Below are 18,784 nucleotides of genomic sequence, written 5' to 3'. Positions count from 1 at the left end.
TATTTGAGAGACGAGGTCTCTCTTGATGTGCGGCGCCAAACCAAATTTGGTGATGTGTCGTTTTGTCATCACTGCTTGTGAACGATTTCGCAATATCCGAATCCAGGAACATGATTTTAAAAAGCTCTCCTATGCCATCGTTGCTGTTGTATGGTTGGTGTTTTGCTACGGTATTTAGCGTCCACAGCACCTTTTAGGGTTGACGTCGCTCCAAACATCGCCCGGAGGTCCCCCGATATTGTTGCGGGAGCTGCTGTACTACAGGGTATATGCAGAAATCCTGAGGTCAAATTTAATACCTTTTAAGACCTTTTTTAAGACCCTTTCCATACATTTTAAGACCTCATCGCAACTTTGAGTTCTAACCGGTTACATTGGCAACACACTTTACCTCACATTGACTATATTGATTGTAAGATAGCAAAACTAAACCGAGTGCAGACAGACTGAAGCCTCCTCTCCCCATGAACTTCAACCTCTCTGTGAAGGTCAGGTTTAATGCAGTATGCTGCTTTGTTGCTTCTGTACTCTGTGCTCTTTCATTCCAGTAAAACTCCTCAGAAACCATTAGAAACCAGTATTTGACCAATAAACAAGACAATTGACAAAACTTTGAAATATGTTAAACTTTGGTGAGCTTCAGCGGGGTAATGCCATATAGGAGCTCCCTCACAAATACCCAGGGGTTAAATTGGGCTGGGGCTGTCCGGGGCTAAGCCCTGGCACATAAGACGATGCTCTGACGTCATCACCCTCACACATTTGTCATATGTTTACAAAAAAGGATATATATGTTAAGACTTTTCTCATTCTTAATATAGACTATATTTAGGGTCTATATGTGTTGACTTTACTTTAAAATAGCAGATCTCTGTGACCGGATATAGTTTGGCTTAGACCCCGGCCCCACAAGGACGCATACGGTAAAACGCATACGCAAGCGCAAAAAAGTCTTCCGTTCACACGCATTCGATTCATTAACGTGTCCGTTCACACTCGACCGCTGGAAATGCTGGAAACGATGTAGTACATATGTCAGGCCTGTAAGTGGCGCTGCTGCCGCCCGAAATACACCAAAAGCAGCGAAGAAGACCACGGAGCATGGTTGTCATGGTTGCCCTTCTGTTTATTCTCCGCGGTGGACGGCTGTTCTCCTGCTGTATCTCTCAGGTAGTCCACCAGCAGATGAAAAACACCCACCTCTCCATAGCCGTGGGAACATGTTTCAAATGGGGGGTGCTGTGGGGATGACACCAGGGCTGGTTCTGACCAATGTGCTGCCCTATAGGCAAGATTTTAGCTGGCAATGAAAAAACTCTACAAAAGACCAATACACTATGAAAAGAGAAACATATTGACATGGTGGACAGCTCCTATAACAAGGCTTCAAATTTATTATATATTATAACATATTTTAATTGGGGGGGTGGACTTCACATCCTTTAGGGGGGTCCGGGGGGAAGATTTTTTTTAACATTTTTAAGTAAAATGCTTAAATTTGGTGCACTTTCAGCCCCCAATTAGAGACTGATCTAGGGGGTAAAACTCTAAACACCCATATGAAAAAGATCGGTTTGCATTTTATTAATCAAATAAGTATATGAACATTTCCAATAACCTACCATAGCCAATAACAAATACATGTAACTTATTTTATTTGTGTTGTTCATTCATATCTTATTTTACCAGTTAACATTTATTTATTTATGTATATTTCAAAATCTCTCCAGTTTTAAACAATATTTTTGGTTTTCTGTCCTATAGTATACATTGGGATGATTTCAAACCTGTTTTTATTTATCCTAATAATTATAAAGGTGTGCCTTGGAAATATTTGTTTACATAGATTGCGATCAAAACGTTTGAGACTCACTGAGATAACTAAGACTAAAGTGAACTATCTAACCCCTCATAGTCCTTTACCTCACTGAGCCTCTCAGTCTGACAGGAGAGGACTCTCCCTCCACATTATTGTAAAAACAGCTTCTTATATCCGTTAGCGCTGCAGAAGCTAACAACAATCCCCGCCGGTACCGCGGTATCCCCTCTCTCTATCTCTCTCACGCTGGCTGTGAGCTGCGGGCGCCTGCTAAGCCAACATCCCCCACTTTCATCACTTACAGCGCCCATCGTACAGGGCAATGGAAAATGTAACCGGGGTGAAAAGGGTGTTATCTTTACTTAATTATGAATGTTGTTACATCAAGGCTGAAAATTCGTTTTTTTTGTATTATATCTTGTGGAAATGCAGATCCCCTGTCCTCCATCAGGGGGTGCTGCAGCACCCTCAGCACCCCTACTTCCCACGGCCCTGCACCTCTCCGCCTCTTCCAAGGAACGAGGGGGCCGTGCGGTAGTTTCCGTAAAAAAAGAATTCCGCCGGTCAACATGTCCGTTAAAGTTGAAATCTTCCGTACAAAATTAGAAAAGTGCCGGTCAGAGGTCTTCTTTGTTATTTATTGAGCTTTAAAACAAATTGATAACGACTCTGTTCTCTGTATAATAATATAATAATATTTAATAAACGGTGACTGCCTCTCTTTTCCTCCCCCTCTTCTGACAGCCCAGCAGCAGCAGGAGACGTGGGGAGAGGGAGGCGGGCTCTTTCATCGTTATCAGAAAATGATCATATAGGGCACACACGGAGCCGTTGGACCCCCAGAGCGTTGCGATTGCCGGTCTACCCACCTTGGGACCCGTTACCGTAGTCGTTTAGTTCCCCCCCCACACACACACAGAGCAGAGCAAGGCAACGAAACTTAAAATAATAAGCAGCATTTTACGGCGCGCTATGCATGGGGCCGCCTTGTGGGGTTTCCCGACATGTCGTTTCAGTAAATTAAAGGGTGTTTCATGTTGTCGTTGCTGTGGACCTTCTTAATACCTTGGAAAATGCCGTTTAATACTTTTTAATAGCCTTAATTTTCGCTAAATTGATTTATCAACTTTTAATACTTTTTAAGACCCCGCGGACACCCTGTTATAATTTGTTACTATGTTGGGCTATATGCTAATTCATGCAACTTATGCTAATTGTGCTAATTGCCCAACATGCCGGTTAGCATCCGGCCGTTTCTATGTGCTGGGGATCCTACTACACATTTCTATCATTAAACTTTTAGGGTACTCGACATTTCCGGGTTCACTAAGCTGGCAACGTGTTTACTAAACGTCAAAATAAGAATGAATATCTAAGGTCGACATTTTGCACCCAAGAGCGAGAAGCACATGTCGGATAACACGTGCTTACTTTAGCTAACGTGAGCTAACTTGAGCTAGCATTAGTTCACCGATAACTAAAACAATTTAAAAAAAGTTCTCCCAATTGAAGGCAAATTCGACAAGTGTTGATTTAAACAGGTTTTGTTTTACTTGTTTTACATGTTCCACGTTCGTTTGAGTTCCATCTTATTTAACCGGTAAAACGTACCTGTTTCCGAGCTTCTGCAGGTGTGGTCACTACCCGATATGCCCGATATGTCCGATATGCCGCCCTGCCCTATCTGCAGTGCGAATGTGCGAGATGGTCTGCCATATTTGACAACTACATACGGCAACCCAAGTAGGACACTTGACACAGTGGCTTTTGGCAAAACACAAAAAGAAAACTCGAGAGAGATGACTTATTGTTATTACAACGTGACTTCACGATTATTTAACAACTCTTTTTATTGGGTTCTTTTATTTGGGGTTAAGTACATTGTCAGAATAAGTCAGAAATGTATTTAACTTCTGTTAGTCAGCTATATGTCATACATTGCTGCATACATTCACAGTAAATATGTATTCAGTATGATAGCTGTCTAACAGAAGTTAAATTCATTTCTCACTTAAACATATTATTCTTCCTAAAACATTTCATATTAAAATTTCGACGGTTTTGTAACCTCTGAATAAACAAAAGTATTTAAGGAGATTAGAAACCCTTATTCTTATTATTTGCCTGGGCTATTTGTTAATATTTTACCAAGTTGAGAGTTTGCCTAAAAATAAGCATAAACCAGCATGAATTCATTTTTCTAGCAGTATAGAATAGGTGAATATTAAATATGTATTTATTTATTTGAAGTTCAAATGTTCAAATGTTTAACACGTATAGCCTACCCACAAACTCAACATTATGAATTAAGATTTTAAAAATTCAGATTTCTCATTTAAAAAAAATAATTCTCAATAAAGGTTGAATTCTGAGAAAAAAGTCATAATTGTCGAAAAAAATAAAATTCTAAAAAAAGGGAAAATTCTAAAAAAGAAATCTGAATGATGGAAAAAAGTAAGAATTCTCACAAAAAGTCTCAAATTAAATAGTTAAAATTCTCCAAAAAAAAGTCAGGATTATGAAAAAAAATCTGAATCCCCCCATAATTCAGAAAAATTAAAATTAAAAATAATAATCAGACAAGTCAGAATAAAATAAATAAATCAGAAAAGTCTGAATTTTCTTAAAAGATAAATGTGAATAGTCAGAATTATCAAAAAGATATCTGAGTTGTCCTGCAGGGGGCGATGATGAGCCGTCTGCCGCACTACTGACTGAACTGCAGGCGAAGAAGACATTTTGATGTTTTGGAGGCAACAAAACAGACATGTCGGTCAGCTAACTCGTCTCCATGGATACAGTTTCAATACCTTCTCTTTCTCTATATATTATATTGTATTAACAGTTGTGATTTAATGGAGACCAAAGCGCCTTCTCTGCTGAATGCGGTCCCTCCTTACGGACATGTTATAACCAGTGAGAAATGGAGGAATTCGTCCCTTATTCAAAGCTTAAAGGGTAAATACATGAGTTTATTTACCGTGTATTACATTAAAACAGCCCAATTCCAACCGTGTTATCACGCTAACGTCTGGGTCGTTACACACGTGTACCAAACCCCGTTCAAAAATTCGCTGTTTTAATGTACATTTCAATAAAATGCAGACAAAAACAAGGTGTAGAAAATGATAATTCACATTCTATCTGTCAAATACTTCCACTCATCTATTCCGCTCACATGTCCTCAATTTAAAACAAATGTAACCATAACAATAAATATAAATGTTACATGGGAATAAAGCGATGCTTGTTATTGGTGTTACAGCCGGATTCAATTATGTTCAATAAGTCTAGTTAAAAGAAACTATGTTATAATTTTTTGGTGATTAAAGTCATTTTTAATGTGTTTGGCCTCCTTAAAGTCATTGTTTGAATTAGATGTTTGTCATTATGCAAATTCAAGATTTAATTATTTGTTTTAATATATATATTGGGAGGGATGAAACCCTCTTTAATTGTCACACATGCAGAGCACACAGCACACACAGTGACATTTGTTCTCTGCATTTAACCCATTTAACCCATACTAGGAGCACTGGGCAGCTATTGTACAGCGCCCGGGGAGCAATGGGAGTGGGGGGTTGTCTGGAGGTGAACTGGGACCGCTCCAAGTAGCAGTCCACATTCCATGGCAGCTTTAAGTCTGTTCGGGGATTTGAACCGGCGACCCTACAGCCCCCAGTCCAAGCCCCTACTGACTGAGCCTTTAACTTTACTTGCCACTTGGCGGTGGTGGAAGAAGTACTCAGATATGTTACTTAAGTAAAAGTAGAAATCGTCAAGTAAAAGTCCTTCAATTAAATTTGCTCTGAAGTACAGGGGTACTAAAATATACTTTAAGTACTAAAAGTACCCATTATGTATGGCTCATCTTTGTATTAAAGGATTGTATTTTACTGTATTTATTGATGCATCATGTGTTCATCACTTTAATGTTGCATCTGGTAAAGATAGGGTTTATTTTTATTATTTTATTTACTGCTGGGTAACCTATAACAATACACCATCATTATTTTGTGGAATTCAAATTGTATTTATAACCTAAATCTGCAAATTAACTACAGTACAAGTACAAGAGTAAAAACAACAACATTTGCTCAAAACATTTTGTGAAGTAAAAGTATAAAGTAGCATAATGTGGAAATTTGAAGTACAAGTACCTTACATTTCTACTGAAAAGCAGTACTTGAGTAAATGTACTTTGTTACATTCCACCACTACCACTAACTAAAAGGTCATCTCAGTATTTGATGGACTGAAAACTGCATTTTCTACCATTGTGTATGAAAACTCACTCCTAATGGTTAAGATTGAGATAATTGTTCTGTGGCTGCAGCTCTAATACACAAGCTCTTCTTCTGCTGCAGGTGGAGGAGTGAAAATCCTGTTTGAGAATGAGCTCGGTGTCGCAGATTTCCACCTGCCCAACAAAAGCTGCATCCTGTACGTGTCAGAGTGCGACATCATAGCAGGAAACAGCTACAAGAGGAAACTGGTCCGCTACAGAAACGTGAGTTTAACGAGGACACAAAGAAGTGTTTTCTCCGTGTTGTTCTGCCTGATATGATGATGATGATGATGATGATGATGATGATGATGATGATGATGATGATGATGATGATGATAGAAATGAATTAATATATTGTGCCGGAACATTAAGGGCTGACTCTTGATCTTCAAACAAAAGAACACTACAGTGACATGTGTCCCTCTTGTTGTATAGACCAGCAGCAGTTTCCAGGAGCTGGTGCTGGTGGAGAAGACGCGGCTCAGTGAGCAGAACTTCTCCGCCGTGCAGAAGTTTGTTGTGTTGGACCTGGGTTTGACTCTGCTGCCGGTCAGCGGGCAGACCGAGGCCTCGCAGCTCATCAGTCAGATCGTGAGTCATATTTACCTTTTATCTTTTCATAGGATCCCAATTAGCACTAGCTATTCTACCTGGGGTCCACACACACTTACAGTCAAACACACATTTACACATGATAGCCACATTTTAATTCTAGCCGTGTCGACCCTGCATCTGGAAGTCTGTTTTAGTGTTAAAGAGTCACACTCAGATCGTGGTGTAAACAGCATAAAGCTCTCTTAGAGAAATCTCACTGGTCCCCGGCTTGAGCTTGAATCTCAGGATCCATGTATCTGTGATCCTCTCCAGAATGGAAGGAGTCATCACATACAGAGCATCAACTAGTTCCTGAACAGTGTCCTTCACATGCTGATATCCAAGAGAGGGACTTACACAGTCACAAGATGGAGGAATAGAAAGCAGTATTCAATGTTTACTTCAGATTAGCTCCACGTCAGAAATGATCATGCTTGTCATATGTCTCTCTCCATAGAGGCTGAATCATCATGTTAATCACATAGCTATCATATGCCTCAAACAGTCCTGATGCTCTTCTAGGTAATCACACATCCTGTCATGTACACAGCTACAGTTGGGATACCTTTGTTAGCATGTTGCTCTCATGTTGGAAGAGGACACTCAGTGTTTTCCCAACAAGCTCCCATGTATTTGTTGATTTTCCAACCGGCTCTGACCGTCTCCAGGTCCACGGGGAGGGTCGAGAGAACCCCTTCAGGAGGAGGAGTTCCTCTCGGCTGCTGGACCCACAGGTCCTGGTTCTGGTGCAGCGAGTCCCCGGGGTCGGCGGGGTCAAAGCTCTGGCGCTGCTGCAGGAGTTCTCCAGCGTCCACCAGCTCTGCAACGCCGCCCCCCACGAGCTGGAGCCCATCGTGGGTCAGGCTGCAGCTCAGCAAATCCACAGCTTCTTCCACAAAGCCACTGCTGCTGGAACCTGAGCTCTCTGAGTCTGGGGTTGGATCTTCTGGTGTTTTGCTTAGTAAGGACAAATTAAGCTCATTTTCAGGAGTATATAAGTATTTAGTGTCTTTCCTTTGACGTGTGTCGAGGCTTTCATGTTCAAAAAGGTCTTATTTCATGTTAACCCCCAATATAATTCAACATGAACCCTCCTTTATTGTAACATCACACAATAAATAATATGATACAACTGCTACCTTGCTGCTAATTTAGCTTCTTCCACAAACCCACTGCTGCTGGTAAGGACATGTTATTCATGTTCAGGTGTATATCAGAATGTAGTGTCTCTACTTTAAAGAGTCCTTTCCTGCTGATGTTCAGGTGTATATCAGTATGTAGTGTTTCTACTTTAAAGAGTCCTCTCCTGCTGATGTTCAGGTGTATATCAGTATGTAGTGTCTCTACTTTAAAGAGTCCTCTCCTGCTGATGTTCAGGTGTATATCAGTATGTAGTGTCTCTACTTTAAAGAGTCCTTTCCTGCTGATGTTCAGGTGTATATCAGTATGTAGTGTCTCTACTTTAAAGAGTCCTCTCCTGCTGATGTTCAGGTGTATATCAGTGTGTAGTGTCTCTACTTTAAAGAGTCCTCTCCTGCTGATGTTCAGGGGTATATCAGTATGTAGTGTCTCTACTTTAAAGAGTCCTCTCCTGCTGATGTTCAGGTGTATATCAGTATGTAGTGTCTCTACTTTAAAGAGTCCTCTCCTGCTGATGTTCAGGTGTATATCAGTATGTAGTGTCTCTACTTTAAAGAGTCCTCTCCTGCTGATGTTCAGCTGTATATCAGTATGTAGTGTCTCTACTTTAAAGAGTCCTCTCCTGCTGATGTTCAGGTGTATATCAGTATGTAGTGTCTCTACTTTAAAGAGTCCTCTCCTGCTGATGTTCAGGTGTATATCAGTATGTAGTGTCTCTACTTTAAAGAGTCCTCTCCTGCTGATGTTCAGCTGTATATCAGTATGTAGTGTCTCTACTTTAAAGAGTCCTCTCCTGCTGATGTTCAGCTGTATATCAGTATGTAGTGTCTCTACATGTCTCCATGCTTTAATGTTCAAAAAGCTCTTTATTTTTCTCATACTGCCTGTGCTGCAGCATCTCGTTTCACCCTCTGTCTGAAACCAGAGTGTAGCATTTGTTGGAGTGCATATTAGGAAAAAAGTGCTTATGAAAAAGACGTGATATTTTGGACATTTACAAACAAAGATGAATGAACCTGTGTCTTTGGTATTGAGGCGAGTGCTGGGGAGATGTGGCATAGGTTGGAGCAATCAGACTTAGATTTCAATGTGCTCGTGTATTAATGTTATCATCTTCAGCATCAGTCTGTAGTTATTTATTGAGAGCATGTATTCATATGACCACAGTTTTTAATGAACTCCTCTAAAGGTCATCTTCAGATGTCCCTCATGATGTAGCACAGTGTTCAAATCAGCTGTTCACACACCCCAAAACCTTATAGACAACATTGCTGCACACTTCCTACTAGGGATGTCCCGATCACCTTTTTTTGCTCCCGATCCGATTCCGATCATTTGATTTTGCAATTTGCCGATACCGATTTTTCCCGATCCGATCTTTATGCAATGCATTTAGAGAAAAAAAAGAGAAAAAGCATTCAAGTTGTCCCTTAAGGTTATTTTTTTAAATTTAAATTGGATATTCTATCCAACATGGATATAGCTTCTTTCTTTCACAGCAGCATTGGATCAGTTCAGTTGTGCAGCATTGGATCAAAACAAAATAAAGCTTTCAGTACTCGTTAGCTTACTGCTACAATTAGACACTGCGCCCACTCTGTTGCCAGATTTGAGAGAGATAGGTCTATGAAAACAAGCTCCAAAGAAGCAACACATACATGATGTTGTGTAATTTGAAACCAAAACTAAGGCCTCAGGATGACTTTAAGACTTGAACATGGTCATTTTTTTTTTGTAACATTGAATACAAAATAAAAAAAAATCCCGATCCCCGATTTTTTTTCTCCCGATTCCGATCTTTTGAAAATCACGTGATCGGCTCCGATCCCCGATCACGTGATCGGATCGGGACATCTCTATTTCCTACTACACTATCTCACCTGTGAAGAGGTATGTTCAGCTCATCTGAGAACAGCTCTTGGTGTTCTTCTTCATATTATTTGGTGCCGTTATAATAAAATCAGCTGTTTTTTTCTCTTTTCTTTTTTTCACAACAAGCAAAAACAAAACAAAAATCGTCAGACATTAATTTGACTTTGTTTATTCCAAAGAAAAGAGATAATTATTATTTTTGAGACTTATTCATAAAGTGGTCTTCAGTTGTGTGAGCCAATATGCAACATTTCCTATATAATCTATGATTACACAATACAAGTGATAGATTTAGCATCAAGACATGGAAAGTACAAAAGCTTCTCATTTTGAATGTGTTGCTCTCTAGATGATTTCAAAGGCAGGTTATAGAGTTTTTAGAATTCATCAGATCGTTTCAATATCTGTAGTCAAATTGGTTTGCTCTTTTAGTAGCAACGAAAACATTTAAAGAAAAAAATGCATTGATCACAATCTGATAATAAAGTATAAACAACGCCCATCCCATAAAACACATTTATTTCTAACATTAAATGATATTGAACCTGATTTAAAATCAAAGGGTTGTTCTACTCAGTGTGATTGACAGGAGAGATGATCAGAGGGGCAGAGTTTTTACCACCATCGTTGTCACAAGGACTAAAGAATGGGTAGAGTTTCTCTTTGAAGCAGCAGCCAGTGAAGGAGTAGATCAGAGCTGCAGCATCAACATCATAAAAGGAGACCAGACCCTCCTCATAATCCACAAACACCCCCACCTTCTGAGGCTGAGACTTCAGAGAGAGACGGACTGGAGGAACAGCACAAGCTTGGTACTCATTTCCATTCCTCAACACTATCGTCCAGTAACCATCCTGAGGAGACAGTGATATCTTTCCCTTCCTGTTGATCGACTCTCTGACCACTCCTAGATCCCACTTAGTCTTCCCTTTAACCTGAACCTCGCAATAAAATATTCCTGAAGAGAAACTCTGCTTTGCTAAGACATTAGGACAAGTTTTAAATCTCTCTGGATTGTCTGGGAGATTCTTCCTCACATCATCATGTTTAACTTGTTTTCCATCATCAGACAGGATGAGATAGGGAAGTGCTGTATCAGGATCAAGAGTCACCTCCACCTCAGACTGCTGGACCCTCTTCAGCTCCACCTCAAGCAGCTTCTTCATCTGTTTACTGAGCGTCTCCCCAAGCTGAGTCACAGCTCTCCCCACAGTCCCCTCATATGAAGGTGGACGGACCCTGACTTCTGTCCAGTTCTTGGTGGGTGGAGCAGCGTTCAGGGACGTGAAGCTTTGGAGGAGGTGGAGCTGGTCTTCAGAGCGTGAGAGCTGCTCCACCTCAGAGCTTCTCTTCTTCAGCTCAGAGACTTCCTGTTCCAGCTCTTTGATGAAGCCTTCAGCCTGTTCCTCTGTCTCTCTCTGCTTCTCTTTGATGGTGTCGATGAGCTCGGCCTGGCTTCTCTCAACAGACTCCTTCAGAGCGGTGAAGACCTGAACACCATCTGCTATCTCTCTGTCTGCTCCTTCCTTACTGAGCTCCACTGAGCGGTTCATCTCCTGAATCTTCAGTCGTCTCTTCTGGATCATCTGCTGGATTTCAGCCTCTGTCTTCCCCAGCTCAGCCTTCTTTCCTTCATATCCTTCTTTCAGAGGAACTACATCATGTGTCTTGTGTTCTGAAACAGAGCAGAGCATGCAGACACACACCTGGTCGGTCTTACAGAACAGCTCCAGCAGTTTATCGTGCTTCACACACATCCTGCCTTCCAGGTTCTCCTCAGGGTTGATCAGCTGATGTTTCTTCAGGCCTGCTCTTGTCAGGTGAGGCTCCAGGTGAGTCTCACAGTAGGACTCCAGATACACCAGGCAGGACTTCAGGGCCTTCAGTCTGGTTCCAGTGCAGGCGTCACAGGGAACTTCTCCTGGTTTGACAATGTGTTGCTCTGAGCTGCTGCTGCTGGTGGCTTTCTGTTGAGCTGACTGTCTGAACTGAGCAGCCATCTCAGAGATGAAAGTGTTGACCCGCAGCTCAGGCTTTATGTTGAACACCTCTTTGCAGTTGGGACACTGACTCGGGACATTTCTATCCCAGTGTTGAGAGATGCAGGCTTTACAGAAGTTGTGTCCACATGGTGTGCTGACTGGATCAGTGAACACATCCAGACAGATGGAGCACAGAAACTGATCTTCAGTCAGCAGACAGCTGGCAGCAGACATGTCTAAACTCTGAGGACAAAACGTGAGAAGAAACACAACTTAATGACATATTGTTTATTTGCCATGTCTATTTGAGTCCTATTACGAACCTGAAAATGTTAACAAGCCCAACGTCTAATGTTAGAAATGTATAGTAAAGTTCCCCAGCACATAGAGACTGCAGGATGCTAACTTTTCGGGCAATTTGCACAATTAGCATAAGTTATGTTATTAGCATGAATCAGCTCTATCTACCAGGGGGTTAAAGATGGCTCAAACGTGCAGTTCAGATGTTGTAGACGTAGAACAAACAACCAAAAACATTGTTTTTCAAAAAAGTCACTTCTTAATATTATAAATAAAATCTGGAAAATCATAGCAGCATTTAGTTTAAACTCTAAAAAACACAATGTGCAAGCTCTATTCATTTTGGGGGATTTTGCCATTGTTGAACAGAGGATTGAATCCTCCTTGCTGAGCATCACTGAAGTTAATAGTTTACAGTAAAGTTATCAGCTGTATAAAGGCCGAGAGCAGTTATTACAGAAACAGTGCGGCTGAGAAAGAAGGGTTCAAAGCTCAAGGCTGCTCACCACAGTGTGTCACAATTATATAAGAAGAAATATGTAAATGTCATGCTTTTTATAAGTAATTCCAAAAACTTGTAACATAACACCAGATACCTTGCTTTGGAGAGTCCAGAACAAATCTAATACTTAGATACTACTTTGTTTAATGAAGTCATTGTCATGTCCAAGAAACTTATTGTGAAAGTTTATTCTTTATGTTAGAGTTGTCATGTCCCTTTGTCTTGTGCTTTATGTCTATACCCTTAATTATTTCTTCCTCTCATTTCAGGCCTCCACGCTCCCCGCCCCTTTTCTGTCTCCTGCGTCCTTGATTATTTTCCCCGCCCTGATTGTTTCCAACTGTGTCCCCTTTACCTGTGTATATATTGTGTTAGCTCCCTCCTGTTAATTGTCAGTTCGTTGTCTCTCGAAGACCACGTATCGGCTTACCTCACGGACCTTTTCACGGACCTTTCACGGACCTATGCTATAGATCGCATTATAGTTTTCCTCGAAAGAGTGGTTTTGTTTTCCTTGTTTTATTACTGTGCAAATTCCAGTAAAGTCTTTATTTTGAAACGCTATCTGAGTCTGAGTTTTGAGTCGTGCAATTGAGTTCATGCCTCAGTGTTCTCCCCTTGACAGTACGAACTGACCATCAAAATGAACTCAGCCGACTCAGATCAGATTAAGAACGCTATCCGTTCTCAGGGCCAACGTCTTGGGCAACAAGAGGAGCGTATGGCCACCATGCAGCAGGGAGTGCAGGATCTAACCAGCAGCCAGGGGGAACTACAAACATCGTTGACGACCCAAGTTAATCTACTGGCAGCAGAGGTTCAGCGTGTGCTCACTCACCTGCAGGCTGTTTCTCCTCCTACGACTCCTCCGGTTCCAGCGGTGACCGGATTCGATCCCAACCGGGTTACTGAGCCGCACAGTGCTTCCATGCGTCTGGCTCCACCCGAAAGGTACTCCGGGGACTCAGAAGGCTGCCGGCCGTTCATCGTGCAGTGTGAGTTACACTATCACCACCAACCGGCTGCTTTTCCCACGGACATTTCCAAAGTGGCTTTTATGATCTCTCATCTCTCCGGCCGAGCAGCAGCGTGGGCCACGGCAGAATGGTCCCGAGGCTCGCCTATCTGCGGGTCTCTGGAAAACTTCATAGACACTATGAGGAAGACCTTCGATCAAACCACGCCGGGCAGGGAAGCAGCTCGGGCTCTGATCAAGCTGCGACAACATCAGCGGAGTGTGGCTGACTACGCCATCGAGTTCCGGACTAAGGCAGCCGACAGCGGCTGGAACTCCGCTGCATTGTTTGACGCTTTCGTCAGCGGTCTCTCGGATTCTTTACAAGACCAGCTGGCGCCTCTCGATCTGCCCGCTGATTTGGACTCTGTCATATCCATGGCTTTACGTATAGACAATCGTTTGACGGAGAGGAGAAGGAATAAATCCAAGGATGCGGTTGATCCACCTCTCCAGAGGAGACGCTCGCCGCTGGATATTACTTCTTCTTGGAGGCCCCGTCACCCCTCACCACCTGCGTTCCGGACAACAGCGCCCCCTGGCTCCGTGGAGGAGCCAATGCAGTTGGGCCGCGCCAAGCTGTCGCTGGCAGAACGTCAGCGTCGATTCAAGGAAGGTCTGTGTTTCTACTGCGGGCAGCGCGGACACCCACAAGCGGCTTGTCCGGTAAAAGAGGAGGCTCACCAATGAAGAGGAGTACGTTGGTGAGCCGGATCTCTTCCTCTGACTTTCCTCCTCGCACCCTGACCCGGATCCAGGTAAAAATCAGAGACAATGTAGTTACTCATGGTGTTCTCATTGACTCAGGGGCGGACGAAAGTCTTATGGATTGGGGTTTAGTTAAAAAATGGGACATAAAAACTAAACCTCTACCCCAGCCTCTTGAAGCGAGTGCTCTCGATGGGCGGCTGTTGTTTAAAGTGACTCACCAAACGGAGCCTTTAGAAGTAAGATGTAATGATAACCACCATGAGACAATGTCTTTTCACTTATTTAACTCAGCCCAACATCCACTCATTTTGGGGTTTCCCTGGTTGAAACTTCATAACCCTCACATAGATTGGCAATCTGGGAGGGTGGAGGGGTGGGGAAAGAATTGCATTGATCTCTGTTTTAAGCAGGTAGCAGAGATTGACAGGGGATGTAACACTGGGAGTGTTAGGCAGGATACAGTCCCAAAAATATATCTTCCGGATGTACTTTCAGTTCCTTCCTGCTACCACGACCTTAGTGAAGTTTTTAGTAAGTCCAAAGCTCTGGCTCTTCCTCCTCACCGCTCCTATGACTGTGCTATTGACTTAATTGCCGGGTCTCCCATTCCTAAGGGTCGACTTTATGCAATTTCAGGACCTGAGAAAGAGGCCATGAAGGACTATATTGATGCCTCCCTCAAGACAGGGCTTATTCGTCATTCCTCATCCCCAGCAGGGGCAGGTTTTTTTTTCGTGGGCAAAAAGGATGGGTCTCTTAGGCCCTGTATCGACTACTCACCTCTCAATGACATTACGGTTAAAAACCGGTACCCCCTCCCTCTCATCTCGTCCGCTTTCGAGCAGCTTCAGGAAGCCAAGGTTTTCACCAAATTAGACCTGCGGAACGCCTATCATTTGGTCAGGATCAGGGAGGGCGATGAATGGAAGACGGGTTTTAACACCCCTTCAGGACATTATGAATACCTGGTCATGCCGTTTGGATTGTCAAACGCTCCTGCAGTCTTCCAGGCTATGATCAACGACGTGTTGAGGGAGTTTCTGAACCGTTTCGTTTTTGTTTATCTGGACGACATTCTGATCTACTCCCCTGACCTTCACACCCACAAACAACATGTCCGCCTGGTTCTACAGAAACTGCTCCAAAATAAGTTGTTTGTCAAAGCTGAAAAGTGTGAATTTCATGTGGAAACAGTCACTTTTTTGGGCTTCATCATTTCCCCAGGTCAGGTTATGATGGACCCAGAGAAGGTTAGCGCAGTAGCCTGTTGGCCTACCCCTGACTCTCGCAAAAAGGTGCAGCAGTTTTTAGGCTTTGCTAATTTTTACAGACGTTTTGTGCGGAGCTTCAGCGCTATTGCAGCCCCTCTTCATGTCCTCACGTCCCCTCAGGTGCCTTTTGTGTGGTCTCCTCAGGCTGAGGAGGCTTTTTCTCGGCTGAAAAAGATGTTCACCACTGCCCCCATACTTACCATGCCGGATCCCACTCGCCAGTTCGTGGTGGAAGTGGATGCCTCCAACGAGGGGGTGGGAGCGGTCCTCTCCCAGCAACAACAGAAGGACAACAAACTTCACCCCTGCGCCTTCCTGTCCAGGAAGCTCTCCCCGGCAGAGAGAAATTATGACGTGGGAAACCGTGAGTTGCTGGCCGTGAAGTTAGCGTTGGAAGAGTGGAGGCATTGGTTGGAGGGAGCCGAGCATCCTTTTGTGGTCTGGACCGATCACAAGAACCTGGAGTACATCAGAAAGGCCAAAAGACTGAACTCCCGCCAGGCTAGGTGGACCTTGTTTTTCAACCGTTTTGACTTTGTTCTTTCCTACAGGCCGGGGTCTCAGAATGTCAAGCCTGACGCTCTGTCCCGTCTGTTTGACCCTGTGCCTGCAGCCAAGGAGCCGGAACCCATCATCCCATTGAACCGGGTGGTAGGAGCGCTGACTTGGCCAGTGGAGAAGGAGGTAATACGTGCCAATGCTGGAGCTCCTGCACCAAGGGGTTGCCCGCCTAACCGGATTTTTGTTCAGGAGGCCGAGCGACCACAGGTGATCCACTGGGCTCACACTTCGCTGCTCACCTGTCACCCCGGAGTCAAGAGAACTATGTTCATTGTTAAACAACGTTTCTGGTGGACATCCATGGAGAAGGAGGTGAAGGAGTATGTGGAGGCGTGCCCTATCTGCGCTCGAAACAAGACCTCTTCCAGGTCGCGAATAGGGTTATTACAACCACTCCCTATTCCCAACAGGCCCTGGTCAGAGATCTCCATGGACTTCGTCACTGGCCTGCCCCTCTCTAGAGGTAAAACCACAGTTCTCACGGTAGTGGACAGATTTTCCAAAATGACACATTTCATTGCTCTGCCAAAGATGCCCTCAGCTAAGGAAACGGCGGAGGTCATGATGCAGAATGTGTTTCGGCTTCATGGTTTCCCTAAGGATATTGTCTCCGACCGGGGCCCCCAGTTTGTGTCACGCTTCTGGAAGGAGTTCTGCAGCCTCATCGGTGCCACGGTCAGTCTCTCGTCTGGATATCATCCGGAGTCTAACGGCCAGACAGAGCGCCTAAATCAAGAACTGGAGACCTGCCTGCGCTGCCTGGTGTCCCAGAATCCATCCTCCTGGAGCGAGCACCTCACCTGGGTTGAGTATGCACACAACATCCTCCCTACTTCTGCCACGGGCCTGTCCCCGTTTCACTGTGTTTATGGCTACCAGCCGCCACTGTTCCCAGCCACGGAGAGGGAGGTCACGGTCCCGTCTGCCCACGCTCTGGTCAGGCGTTGTCGGCGCGTGTGGGCTGCGGCTAGGAAGATACTCTGCAGGAATTCACAACTGGTTAAAAGAGCAGCAGACCGAAAACGCCGACCAGCCCCTGTATACCAGCCAGGCCAAAAAGTCTGGCTCTCTACACGAGACCTTCCCCTCCACGTACTCTCCCGAAAACTGGCTCCCCGGTTTGTGGGTCCTTTTCCCATCACCAAGGTCATAAACCCAGTCTCAGTGAGACTACGGCTTCCCAGGGCCATGAAGGTACATCCCACCTTCCATGTAGGGAAATTAAAACCATTGAAGGAGAGCGCTATGGTTCCCACCGTCAAACCCCCCCCGCCCCCCCGGATGATCGATGGAGGTCCGGTTTACACGGTCAAGTCACTATTGGCTAGTCGGAAAAGGGGTAGAGGGCGACAGTTACTGGTTGACTGGAAGGGTTATGGTCCTGAGGAGCGGCAATGGATTCCTTCCCGCTTCATCGTGGACAAAAGCCTCATTGAGGATTTTGACCGCCTCAACTCAGAGGAGCCTGGGCCGTCAGGAGCCGTCCCTAGAAGGGGGGGTACTGTCATGTCCAAGAAACTTATTGTGAAAGTTTATTCTTTATGTTAGAGTTGTCATGTCCCTTTGTCTTGTGCCTTATGTCTATACCCTTAATTATTTCTTCCTCTCATTTCAGGCCTCCACGCTCCCCGCCCCTTTTCTGTCTCCTGCGTCCTTGATTATTTTCCCCGCCCTGATTGTTTCCAACTGTGTCCCCTTTACCTGTGTATATATTGTGTTAGCTCCCTCCTGTTAATTGTCAGTTCGTTGTCTCTCGAAGACCACGTATCGGCTTACCTCACGGACCTTTTCACGGACCTTTCACGGACCTATGCTATAGATCGCATTATAGTTTTCCTCGAAAGAGTGGTTTTGTTTTCCTTGTTTTATTACTGTGCAAATTCCAGTAAAGTCTTTATTTTGAAACGCTATCTGAGTCTGAGTTTTGAGTCGTGCAATTGAGTTCATGCCTCAGTGTTCTCCCCTTGACAAATCCTTTGCTTCAGGAAGATGGGTAGCTTCGAGGGATGTCCCGATCACCTTTTTTTGCTCCCAATCCGATTCCGATCTTTTGATTTTGACAATTTCCCGATACCGATTTTTCCCGATCCGATCTTTATGCAATGCATTAAGAGAAAAAAAAGCATTCAAGTTGTCCCTTAAGGTTATTTTTTTTAATTTAAATTGGATATTCTATCCAACATGGATATAGCTTCTTTCTTTCACAGCAGCATTGGATCAGTTCAGTTGTGCAGCATTGGATCAAAACAAAATAAAGCTTTCAGTACTCGTTAGCTTACTGCTACAATTAGACACTGTGCCCACTCTGTTGCCAGATTTGAGAGAAATAAGCAGGTCTATGAAGACAAGCCCCAAAGAAGCAACACATACATGATGTTGTGTAATTTGAAACCAAAACTAAGGCCTCAGGATGACTTTAAGACTTGAACATGGTCATTTTTGTTTTGTAACATTGAATACAAAATTTAAAAAAATTTAAAATCCCGATCCCCGATTTTTTTTCTCCCGATTCCGATCTTTTGAAAATCACGTGATCGGCTCCGATCCCCGATCACGTGATCGGATCGGAACATCTCTACTTCCTACTACACTATCTCACCTGTGAAGAGGTATGTTCAGCTCATCTGAGAACAGCTCATGGTGTTCTTCTTCATATTATTTGGTGCCGTTTTAATAAAATCAGCTGTTTTTTTCTCTTTTTTTTACACAACAAGCAAAAACATAATAAA

General features: G+C 43.6%; 3 protein-coding genes across 4 annotated transcripts in view; 2 read left to right on the top strand and 1 right to left on the bottom strand.

The window, feature by feature from the left end:
* The window catches only part of LOC307040153 (uncharacterized protein), a 161,292-nt gene that overhangs the window by 55,287 nt on the left and 87,221 nt on the right, over nucleotides 1–18,784 (top strand). The gene's annotated exons all lie outside the window — the stretch shown is intronic.
* LOC307040149 (Fanconi anemia core complex-associated protein 24-like) lies at nucleotides 4,556–7,636 on the top strand. Its single transcript, XM_079682739.1, has 4 exons — nucleotides 4,556–4,777; nucleotides 6,187–6,329; nucleotides 6,543–6,698; nucleotides 7,370–7,636. The coding sequence occupies exons 1-4, from the start codon at nucleotides 4,675–4,677 to the stop codon at nucleotides 7,619–7,621; spliced, it is 654 nt and encodes a 217-aa protein (XP_079538865.1). The 5' UTR covers nucleotides 4,556–4,674; the 3' UTR covers nucleotides 7,622–7,636.
* On the bottom strand, nucleotides 9,867–11,929 carry LOC307040131 (E3 ubiquitin-protein ligase TRIM21-like; the record flags this gene model as incomplete). The annotated part of the gene is made up of 1 exon (XM_079682711.1): nucleotides 9,867–11,929. The coding sequence occupies one exon, from the start codon at nucleotides 11,927–11,929 to the stop codon at nucleotides 10,283–10,285; it is 1,647 nt and encodes a 548-aa protein (XP_079538837.1). The 3' UTR covers nucleotides 9,867–10,282.

Source organism: Notothenia rossii, assembly GCF_949606895.1.
Source record: "Notothenia rossii genome assembly, chromosome: 5".
Lineage (NCBI taxonomy): Eukaryota > Metazoa > Chordata > Actinopteri > Perciformes > Nototheniidae > Notothenia > Notothenia rossii.
This window is presented reverse-complemented; position numbering and strand designations above follow the sequence as displayed.

Coding starts and splice junctions, on each gene's coding strand:
- LOC307040149 (XM_079682739.1), top strand. CDS start 4,675: ATGGAGACCAAAGCGCCTTCTCTGCTGAATGCGGTCCCTCCTTACGGA. Junction 4,778..6,186: donor CCTTATTCAAAGCTTAAAGG/GTAAATACATGA, acceptor CTTCTGCTGCAG/GTGGAGGAGTGAAAATCCTG. Junction 6,330..6,542: donor AACTGGTCCGCTACAGAAAC/GTGAGTTTAACG, acceptor CTTGTTGTATAG/ACCAGCAGCAGTTTCCAGGA.